This window comes from Schistocerca piceifrons, chromosome 3 (assembly GCF_021461385.2).
Source record: "Schistocerca piceifrons isolate TAMUIC-IGC-003096 chromosome 3, iqSchPice1.1, whole genome shotgun sequence".
Classification (NCBI taxonomy): Eukaryota; Metazoa; Arthropoda; class Insecta; order Orthoptera; family Acrididae; genus Schistocerca; species Schistocerca piceifrons.
Window position 1 is genome coordinate 488,597,919 of NC_060140.1, and position 12,112 is coordinate 488,610,030.

The following is a 12,112-nucleotide window of genomic DNA, read 5'->3' on the forward strand; positions in this document are numbered from 1 at the left end:
TCAGTTATCTTAAATGAAGATGAAAATTTAATAGTCATGGGGTACTGGAATTTCATAATGGAAAAGTAGTAGGTGAATATGGACTGGGGGAAAGGAATGAAAGAGGAAGCTGTATAGTAGAATTTTGCACAGAGCATAGTTTAATGATAGCCAACTCTAAGTTTAAGAATCATAAAAGAAGGTTATCTATGTGGAGACCTGGAGACACCTGAAGGTTTCAGATTGATTCTATAATAGTAAGGCAGAGATTTCAGAACCAGGTTTTAAATTGTGAGACCTTTCCAGGGGCAGATGTGGACTCTGATCACAATTTATTGGTTATGAAGTGTAGATTAAAACTGAAGAAACTGCAAAAAGGCAGGAATTTGGGGAGATGGGACCTGAATAAACTAAAAGAACAAGAGGTTGTAGAGAGTTTCAGAGAGAGCATGTGGGAATGATTGACAAGAACAGAGGACAGGAATGCAGTAGAACAAGAATTGGTAGCATTGAGAGATGAAATAGGCAGGGAGGATCAGTTGGGTAAAAAGACAAGGGCTAGTAGAAATCGTTTGGTAACACAAGAGATATTCAATTTAATTGATGAAAGGGGAAAATATAAAAATGCAATTCCTGAAACAGACGAAAGGAATACAAACATTTATAAAATGAAATCAACAGAAGTGCAAAATGGCAAAGTGGGAATGGCTAGAGGACAAATGTAAGAATGCAGAAGATATATCACTAAGAGTAAGATAAATGCTGTCTGCAGGAAAATTGAAGAGACCTTTGGAGGAAAGAGAACCACCTGTATGAATATCACAAGCACAAATGGAAAACGAGTCCTAAACAAAGAGGGGAAAGCAGAAAGCTGGAAGTAGTCTATAAAGTGTCTATACAAGACAGATGTACTTTAGGGCAATATTATGGAAATGGAAAAGGATGTAGATGAAGATGAAAAGGGAAATGTGATACTGCGTGAAGAACTTGGCAAAGCACTGGAAGACTTAAGTCGAAACAAGGCCATGGGATTAGACAACATTCCTTTAGAGCTTGGGAGCCTTGGGAGAGCCAGGCACGGCAAAACTCTTCCATCTGGTGAGTGTGATATGAGACAGGCGAAATACCCTCAGACTTCAAGAAAAATATAATAATTCAATTTCCAAAGAAACTGGGAGCTAACCATTGTGAAAATTACCAAACTATTAGTTTAATAAGTCACAGTTGCAAAATACTAACATGATCCTTTACAGAAGAATGGAAAAACTGGTAGAAGCCAACCTTGGGGGAGATCAGTCTGGATTCCGGAGAAATGTAGGAACATTCAAGGCAGTACTGATTGTACAACATCTCAGAGAAGATAGGTTATGGAAAGGCAGACCTAGGTTTATAGCTTTTGTAGACTTAAGAGAAACCTTTTGTTAATGTTGGGTAGAATACTCACTTTCAAATTTTAAGGGTGGCAGGGATAAAATACAGGGAGAGAAAGGCTATTTAAAATTTGTGCAGGAACCAGATTGCAGTTACAAGAGTTGAGAGGCACAAAAGGAAAGCAGTGGTGGAGAAGGGAGTGAAACAGGGTTGTAGCCTATCCCCGATGTTATTAAATTGTAAACTGAGCAAGCAGTAAAGGAAAAAAAATGGAGTAGGGAGAAGAAATAAAAACTTTGAGGCTTGTCTATGACATTATAATTCTGTCAAAGACAGCAAAGGACTTGGAAGAGTAGTTGAATGGAATGGACAGTGTCTTGAAAGGAAGATAGAAGATGAACATCAACAAAAGCAAAATGATGATAATGGAATTTAGTCGAATTAAATCAAGTGATGTTGAGGGAATTAGATTAGGAAATGAGACACTTAAAGTACTAGATGAGTTTTGCGATTTGGGAAGAAAAATAACTGATGAGAGGATATAAAATGTAGACTGGCAATGGCAAGAAAAGTGTTTCTGCAGAAGAGAAATTTATTGACATTGTGTATAGATTTAAGGGTCAGGAAGTCCTTTCTGAAAGTATTTATGTGGAGTGTAGCTAAGTATGGAAGTGAAACGTGGTCAATAAACATTTTAGACAAGAAGAAAATAGAAGCTTTTGAAATGTAGTGCTATAGAAGAATGCTGAAGATTAGGTGGGTTGATCATGTAACTACTGAGGAGGTACTATATAGAAATGGGGAGAAGAGAAATTTGTGGTACAGCCTGTTTAGAAGAAGGGATTGGTTGGTAGGACACATTCTGAGACATCAAGGTATCACCAGTTTAGTACTGCATGGAAGTGTGCAAGGTAAAAATTATAGAGGGAGACCAAGAGATGAATACAGTAAACAGATTCAGAAGGATGTAGATTGCAATAATTGCTCGGAGGTGAAGAGGCTTGCAGAGGATAGAGTAGCTTGGAGAGCTGCATCAAACCAGTCTTAGAACTGAAGACCACAATAACAACAACAACAAAAACAAAAGATGATTCTTGTAACAAGTATGTTGATACTTCAAAAATGTTCCTTTTATTTGTTGAATTGTTTTCATTAGCCATATTATTTATTTAGTATTTCATAGAAATGCATCATACAGTCTCTTTCATGAAACATTAATGACCTCATTACATAGCAATAGGAATAAAACTGGCCTCTATTTAGTCAAATTATGCTTTTCAATAAAAAAGAAATAATCTCATCTCATTTCAGCAGTTAACACAGTTTACAGCTCAAGTGATGTCACAGTGTTTCAGTTATAAAGACAATTGTGCTGAAATAGTTGTTTTGAGGTGATTCACAGAACCATTAAAATGTGGATGCATATACAAATCAACATATTGGGATCAGTACTTTACTCACACAGACTCAGGCTTGTACACACTTACAAGCTCTGCTCCCCCCACCCCCCCCACCCCCCACCCCCCCTCCCTTCTCTCTCTCTCTCTCTCTCTCTCTCTCTCTCTCTCTCTCTGTCTCTCTCTCTCTCCCTCCCTCCCTCTCTCTCTCTCTCTCTCTCTCTCTCTCTCTCTCTCTCTCTCTCTCACACACACACACACACACACACACACACACACACACACACACACACACATTGCTGAATTGTAGTCAAATGACACAATGACACCCAGAATGAAATTTTTTGGGCGTCAAAATACATTGAATATCTTGTAGAAACACTTCATGTGTCTTTATCACATGATGTAAAATAATTACTACAAAGTTGTCATATTTACTTATTTATGTCAACATTTTCTCATTTTTGCACAGAAAATCTTTCAAAACTGAAAAAGCTTGAATACTTGAATTTGGCACTGAATAACATAGAGCTAATAGAAAATCTTGAGGCATGTGAATCATTGCAGAAACTGGATTTGACTTTAAATTTTATTGGACAGCTTCAAACAGTTGAGTCTCTGAAGAATAATATTCATTTACATACTCTGTAAGTAAAACATAGCATGTTAAGTAATTCTGATTTTTCTATTAGCATTTCAATATTGTTTGGATCATTACAGAAATATATGCTGCCTCCTACTCTGACACCTTTCCCTTCACCTTTATGTGCTCTCATCTTCACAACAAGTGGATCAATCTCAACCTGGGTTGTGAGTGACCTTCCCCTCCTTTCCAGCTTTCCCCAACAAATCCATTTCTCCTCCACGGTAAATGAACATAAAGGTTTCAAAAGCTTGGAAGCTTTGTTTCTAATTTCTAAGTGTTTGTCTTACATTACTTGAAATATTTGTTTTTGGAAGTAAGTATTGGCCAGCTCTTCTGTCTCCATGTCTCACTGTGTAACAGTTATTTCAAATATCTTCTGTATTTCATTCTAAAAATTTGGATTATGTCTAATAAATGCTTTTGTTGTCAGATTAGTGTCAGCACTTCTGGCAGACCACAGACAAGTTTATAGTTTGATGTAAATCCAACAGCTCATAATTCAACCTATAGTACATGATTTCATTGTCAGTTTGATGATAGCACTTTCAACAGAACTTCACCTTACTTTGTTGTTTGCTGTAAATCCAATAGATGGTGTAGCAATGTCCATACTGTGATTGCTGTTGATTCTGCACCTTCAGTAATTGTTGTGGGACTTAAGTATTTTTATATACTGCAATGAATAGTATAACTATTGTAAATAAATACTCCTAACCGTACAAGATCCAGCTGCTTGCTGACACCCTAGGACAAAAACGAAGTTGAGGAACTAAAAAGGCATTTGATACATTCAACAACCAATTCATGATGGGAGGCATGACAATGCAGTGCCTGACGTGCAACAATAAAGTCGTGCTTGTAGCAGTCTTACAGTTAAGAAGTAGCTGTTAACAAAGTTCTTTTACTGTTATTTTAAGAAGTAGTTGTTAACAAAGTTCTTTTATTCTTATTTTAGTGCCACAGACCACAAAGTACCATTGTATTCATTGACTTTTTAGAAAGTCATAATTAGGTGATCTGTTTGAAAAGAAAGAAGAAATGGAACAGAAAAATCTCAAAAATTAAATTACAATCTCAAACCAATTTATCTCTTCAGCTCCATGCACTGGAACATCTTACATAGTAACTCATTAAAAGGATGCATCCAGCACTTGGATATAAGTACAACTGAACAGGTTAGGAGAGGCACTCACAATATATAGTATTGTGTAGTACGGTACTTAATTGGTCCTCTTCTTCTTTTTATGTGCATAGGTACAACCAGCAGAAAAACTCTCCTACCCAAGCACTAAAAAGGCAACTACATTCCTGTTTGAAAGACTGACTGAAAAGTGGGGTACTAGCTGCCCCATTCTACCTTCCTTAGCACCTTTAAAAATGCACCCAAGAATTTTGGCATGCGAAACATTCATGCTCTTTTTAACCTGCATCTCACCCCTCACTCCCACAAAGTCCCCTAACTGTAACTTCCTCATACCCACTAGTCCATCACTGTAAGTCGCTCATACCCATCCACTCCCACTGTCCCATTCTCATTCCTTATTCATCCCAACACATTGTCATTATCTCGTTGTGTCTCTCCAACTGTCACTGTCCCCTGTCTCACAGCCACAGACTCCTTCACTGTGTCCTACTACTACTGTGTCCTCTCACTGTCACTGTCTTCTTCTTCCTCTCTCGCACTCCTTCTATCTCTTTCATTCCTTTCCATTGTTGCTGTCCCCTCTCACTGTCACTATCTCTCTCTCTCTTCCTCATTGTCATTGTCATAGTCTCTGTCTCTCATTATCACTGGTTCTCACCCACTTCCACTTCTTCCTTCTCTTTATTCCTGTCCTACTGGTGCTGTCTCCTTCACTCTTTTCCTAGGACTGTTCTGTCAGTGTCAACTATATTCCAGTGCAATTGTGTTCCTCTCTTCCTCTCACATTGCCATAGTCTTCTTTGCTCTTTTTTGTACAACTACTGTCTAATATTGTCTAGTACTTATTATTATTTTTGTCTCTTTCCCATTGTCACTCTTTACTTCTCTCTCAGTGTAAAAAGGTGTCAATATGTCCACATGCCAAAATTTTTGCAAACATTTTTGAAGGTGCTGAGGGAGGTAGAATGAGGCAGCTGGTAGTCCACTTTTCAGACACATTCTTTTAAACAGAAGTATATTCACCTTCTTTGTTCTTGGATAGGAACATTTTTCCACTGGATCCCTTCTTTTCCCTTCCGCAGCAGGGCATGTCACTCATATGAAAAGAAGTTTATGGATCAGTAAAATCTTGGTGTTTTACATATGTGAAATTGGCGTAATGTAAAACTAATTTTACTTCAGGCAGGATTTTAAGTGGACTTGATATTTTGCATGTGCGTCAGTATTACAACTATTACAACATGGGATTCCCAGGGCCCTTCTGATAATAATGGAGATACTTTACAGCAAATTCATTTGTGCTATATCACTTTATAAAGTATGTATTCTCCTCATGCCAGATTTTATGTGTTTATTTTATCTGTGTATCTTATGTGTACAAGTAGGGTAACTTTGAACATCTGTAACTTGGAGATGGTTAAAGATATTGAGAAAATTTTCAAGGTTGTTCAAGATTGGGATCTTAGGAATATATCATAAGAATTTCAGCCATTTGCTTTGAACATCTCTCTTGGAATCTGTGGCTCAGTTTTGGAATTAAAAAATAGTTAAAAAACTTTAGTTTTTGGAATTGTGTAAGGAATTGTGTAGGACTCAGTTTTTACAGTTTCTAATACACAATTCAACAAAACCTGACGTTTTAATCTCACAGAACAGGCATATGATTAGTGAAACTGAACAGTTCAAATTTCTAGGTGTTCAGATAGATAGTAAGATGTCGTGGAAAGCCCATGTTCAGGATCTTGTTCAAAGACTTAATACTGCCATTTTCACTATTCGAACGGTATCGAAAGTGAGTGATCGTTCCACACGTAAATTAGTCTACTTTGCTTATTTTCATTCACTTGTGTCGTATGGTATTATGTTTTGGCGTAACTCTTCCCATTCTAGAAGGATATTTTTGGCTCAGAAATGGGCAGTTCGGGCAATAAGTCTGTTCACGAGTCTAGGTATTTTGACATTGGCCTCTCAATATGTATATTCCTTATTGTCATTTCTTGTTACCAATATTAGTTTATTTCCAACAATAATCAGCTTTCACTCGGTTAATACTCGGCAGAAATCAAACCTCCATTTGGATAGGACTTCCTTAACTCTTGTGCAAAAAGGTGTGCAGTATACTGCTGCATCCATTTTCAATAAGCTGCCACTCGAATTCAAAAATCTTAGCAGTAATCCATGCACTTTCAAATCGAAACTGAAGAGTTTCCTCATGGGTCACTCCTTCTATTCTGTTGAGGAGTTCCTTGAAAAATTAAGCTGATTCTCATTGTATTGCTGATAGCGTTTGCTTAAACTTATGGACTGATTTTCTTTCAAGTTCATGAACATTTATTTTGATCTGTTATTACTTTTATGTTGTAATTTCATGTACTGACACGTTCCATGACCTTGGAGATTTGCTCCTCAATTTGGTCCTACAGAACTTGACGTGTAAATAAATAAATAAATAAAATCAGTCATGAACTAATGTTGTCCCCATAAGCCCCTTAAGGCTCAAAGTAGACCACATCAAATACAATAAGAACCAAACAGTTTGCTTCATTTGCCTAAGCAGGAGAAATTGTGTAATATTCACACTTTGATTCTGTACTGTAGGATAATAACACTAAGTTAATCCTCATGTTGCATATACAAATGGTCCCTAGCCCAAGAGCTGTCCAAAACACTTGACTATACCTTTCTATCACTGATAGGACCTGAGGAATGAGCCCTGGAATAATCTCGTTCTTATGCACGGCATTTTGGAACATATTACATAGCTCATGCTGCCACATGTGTACGAGGGACATATAGGACTAGATTAGATTAGATTAGATTTACTTTCATTCCAATTGATCCGTAGTGAGGAGGTCCTCCAGGATGTGGAACATGTCAGAAAAACAACAATACATGACAAATATTTACAACTAAAACAAATAAGCTAATGTACCATTCCACAGGTCCCAAGTGGAATGATCGTCATTTTTTAATGAACACTAAGAGTCATTTTACAAATACTATTGCACTGAATTTAAAATAAAAAAGTTTTTTATTTATTTATAAGGTAAGAAACATGTAATACAACTACTGTAATACTTATTTACAATGAACACATTACTGCACTGAAATGGTGCAGAAGTTAGATTATACTTACACACACACAAGCACACACAAGCACACACACACACACACACACACACACACACACACACACACACACACAAATTTTCAGTGAACACATTACTGCACTGAAATTGTGCAGAAGTTATGTTGTACTTATATACAAATCAGTTGGTTTTCCTAAGAAATTCATCAATGGAGTAGAAGGAGTTGGCCACCAATAAATCCTTTAGGCTTCTCTTAAACTGAATTTCATTGGTTGTTAAGCTTTTTATGGCTGCTGGCAAGTTATTGAAAATGTGTGTTCCTGAATAATGCACACCTTTTTGTACAAGACTAAGTGACTTTAAATCCTTGTGAAGATTATTCTTATTTCTAGTATTGATTCCATGAATTGAGCTGTTGGTTTGAAAAAGTGATATATTTTTAATGACAAATTTCATTAAGGAATAAATATATTGGGAAGCTGTAGTTAGTATCCCTAGTTCCCTAAACAGGCTTCTGCAGGATGTTCTTGAGTTCACACCACATATAATTCTTACTGCACGTTTTTGTGCCCGGAAAACTTTAGCTTGGCTTGATGAATTACCCCAGAAAATAATCCCATATGACATTATGGAATGAAAGTAAGCATAGTATGCCAGCTTTTTCATTTTTATATCCCCTATGTCTGACAAAATTCGCATTGCAAACAGAGATTTGTTAAGACGCTTCAGCAGTTCTGTGGTGTGCTCCTCCCAGTTGAATTTATTATCAAGCTGTAATCCCAAGAATTTAACACCGTCCACTTCTTCTATCTTCTTGTCATCATATGTTAGACATATACTCTTGGGACACCCCTTACAAGTTCTGAACTGCATGTAGTGTGTTTTTTCAAAGTTTAGTGACAAAGAATTGGCTAGGAACCAGTGATTAATGTCCACAAATATTTTATTGGCTGATCTTTCTAAGACTTCACTTGATTTGCTATTTATTGCAATGTTTGTATCATCAGCAAACAAAACAAACTTGGCATCTGGTAATGTTACTGATGAAAGGTCATTGATATACACAAGAAAAAGTAAGGGCCCCAAAATGGAACCTTGTGGGACCCCACATGTAATTAGTTCCCAGTTGGATGATGCCTGATAGCTTGATACATGTCTCTTTCCTAATAACACCCTTTGTTTCCTGCCAGAGATATAAGATTTGAACCATTTTGCAGCATTTCCTGTTACACTATAATATTCTAGTTTACTTAAAAGGATATTGTGATTTACACAGTCAAATGCCTTTGACAGATCACAAAATATACCAGTTGCCTGCAATTTTTTGTCTAATGAATTAAGTACATTTTCAAATCAAGTGATATGATAATATATGATAGGTGAAAATATTTTCACTCTGATTGGTGGAACTGAAGTCTGCAGTTAACTGCCTAACTTATAAGTCTTAAATACCATACATAACATTAAAGTAATCACAATGTAAAATTGGTTACAAGATAAAACCTTATCAAAATAAACACTGGCAGAAATCCTGTAATTACTGGTGTAGGTAATGTACACATTCACTAGAAGTGAGTAACTAAATAATCACTATGTTCCCTTAGGAAATATACATAGTCTATAAAAACAGCTCTTAGTTGGTTGCCTGTCCCATAGATTATAATTCTCATCACTCAGTGTGGTTTTGAATGTGTCATTTAATTTACAATCCTAATATGTTATAAACTTTGTTAGTGAAATGCAGGACAACATGCTGACCATCTGCATGATGATGATTTATGTTAATTTTTTGATAATAGCGATTTATATATAGTTATATAGATTGACATGTAGTGATTATACCATCTCCCCCCCTTTTTAATCTTGAAGTTGGTGGGGAGGCTTGCTTACCTCAGCGATACAGATAGCTGTACCATAGGTGCAACCACAATGGTGGGGTATCTGTTGAGAGACCAGACAAACATGTGGTTCCTGAAGAGGGGCAACAGCCTTTTCAGTAGTTGCAGGGGCATCAGTCTGGATGATTGACTGATCGGGCCTTGTAACATTAACCAAAACAGCCTTGCCGTGCTGGTACTGCGAACAGCTGAGAGCAAGAGGAAACTACAGCCGTAATTTTTCTTGAGGGCACTCAGCTTTACTGTATGGTTAAATGATGATAGCATCCTCTTGGGTAAAATATTCCAGAGGTAAAATAGTCCCCCATTTGGATCTCTGGGTAGGGACTACTCAGCAGGACGTCATTATTAGGAGAAGAAAACTGACATTCTACAGATCAGAGCGTGGAATGTCAGATCCCTTAATCGGGCAGGTAGGTTAGAAAATTTAAAAAGAGAAATGGATTGGTTAAAGTTATATATAGTGGGAATTAGTGAAGTTCGGTGGCAGGAGAAACAAGACTTCTGGTCAGGTGAATACAGGGTTATCAATACAAAATCGAATTGGGGTTACTCAGGAGTAGGTTTAATAATGAATAAAAAATAGGAGCATGAGTAAGCAACTACAAACAGCATAGTGAACGCATTATTGTAGCTGAGATAGATACGATGCTCACGCCTACCACAGTAGTACAAATTTATATGCTAACTAGCTCCGCAGATGATGAAGAGATTGAAGAAATCTATGATTTGATAAAAGAAATTATTCCGATAGTGATGGGAGATGAAAATTAAATACTCATGGGGGATTGGAATTTGATAGTAGGGAAAGGAAGAGAAGGAAAAGTAGTAGGTGAATATGGAATAGGGGTGAGGAATGAAAGAGGAAGCCACCTGGTAGAATTTTACACAGAGCATAACTTAATAATAGCTAACACTTGGTTTAAGAATCATGACAGAAGGTTGTATATGTGGAAGAGGCCTGGAGACACTGGAAGATTTGGGATAGATTATATAATGGTTAGACAGATATTTAGGAACCAGGTTTTAAATTGTAAGACATATCCAGGGGCCGATGTGGACTCTGACCACAATTTACTGGTTATGAACTGCAGATTAAAACTGAAGAAACTGCAAAAAGGTGGCATTTTAAGGTGATGGGACATGTATAAACTGAAGGACCCAGAGGTTGTAGAGAAGTTTAGAAAGAGTGTTAGGGAATGATTGACAATAACGGAGGAAAGAAATACAATAGAAGAAGAATGGTTAGCTTTGAGAGATGAAAAAGTGAAGGCAGCAAAGGATCAAGTAGGTAAAAAGACAAGGGCTAGTAGACATCCTTGGGTAACATAAGAGATACTGAAGTTAATTGATGAAAGGAAAAAACATAAAAATGCAGTACATGAAGCAGGCAGAAAGGAATACAAATGTCTCAAAAATGAGATTGACAGGAAGTGCAAAATGGCTAAGCAGGGATGACTAGGGGACAAATGTAAGGATGTAGAGACATATATCACTAGGGGTAAGATAGATACAGCCTGCAAGAAAATTAAAGAGACCTTTAGAGAAAAGGGAACTAACTGAATGAATATCAAGAGCTGAAATGGAGAATGAATCCTAGACAAAGAGGGGAAAGCAGGAAGATGGAAGGAGTATACAGAGGGCCTATACAAGAGTGATGTACTTGTGGGTAATATTATCAAAATGGAAGAGGACATAGATGAAGATGAAATGGGAGATATGATACTGCGTGAAGAATTTGACAGACCATTGAAAGATCTAAGTCAGAACAAGGCCCTGGGAGTAGACAACATTCCATTAGAACTACTGATAGCCTTGGGAGAACCAACCACGACAAGTCTCTACCAACTGGTGAGCAAGATGTATGAGACAGTCGAAATAACCTCTGACATTGTGAAGAATATATTAACTCTAACCCCAAAGAAAGCAGGTGTTAACAGATGTGAAAATTACCAAACTATCAGATTAATAAGTTATGGCTGCAAAATACTGACACAAATTCTGTACAGACGAATGAAAAAACTGGTAGAAGCTGACCTCGGGGAAGATCAGTTTGGATTCTGTAGAAATGTTGGAACATGCGAGGCAATACTGACCCTATGACTTATCTTAGAAGTTAGATTAAGGAAAGACAAACCTACTTTTCTAGAATTTGTAGACTTAGAGAAAGCTTTTGACAATGTTGACTGGAACACTCTGTTTCAAATTCTGAAGGTTGCAGACATCAAATACAGGGAGCAAAAGGCTATTTACAATTTGTACAGAAACCAGATGGCAGTTATAAGAGTCAGGAGGCATGAAAGGGAAACAATCGTTGGGAAAGGAGTGAGACAGGGTTGTAGCCTTTCCCCAATGTTATTCAGTCTGTATATTGAGCAAGCAGTGAAGGACACAAAAGAACAATTTGGAGTAGGAATTAAAAGCCATGGAGAAGAAATAAAAACTTTGAGGTTTGCCAATGACATTGTAATTCTGTCAGAGACAGGAAAGGACCTGGAAGAGCATTCGATCAGAATGGACAGTGTCTTGAAAGGAGGATATAAGATGAACATCAACAGAAACAAAGTGAGGATAATGGAATGTAGTCG

General features: G+C 37.1%; 1 protein-coding gene across 1 annotated transcript in view; it reads left to right on the forward strand.

The window, feature by feature from the left end:
- Nucleotides 1-12,112, forward strand: part of LOC124789345 (dynein axonemal assembly factor 11) — a 230,272-nt gene that overhangs the window by 80,545 nt on the left and 137,615 nt on the right. Inside the window, exon 3 of the mRNA XM_047256670.1 lies at nt 3,220-3,394. Within this exon, the coding sequence (XP_047112626.1) occupies nt 3,220-3,394 (175 nt within the window). The remainder of the gene's footprint in view (nt 1-3,219; nt 3,395-12,112) is intronic.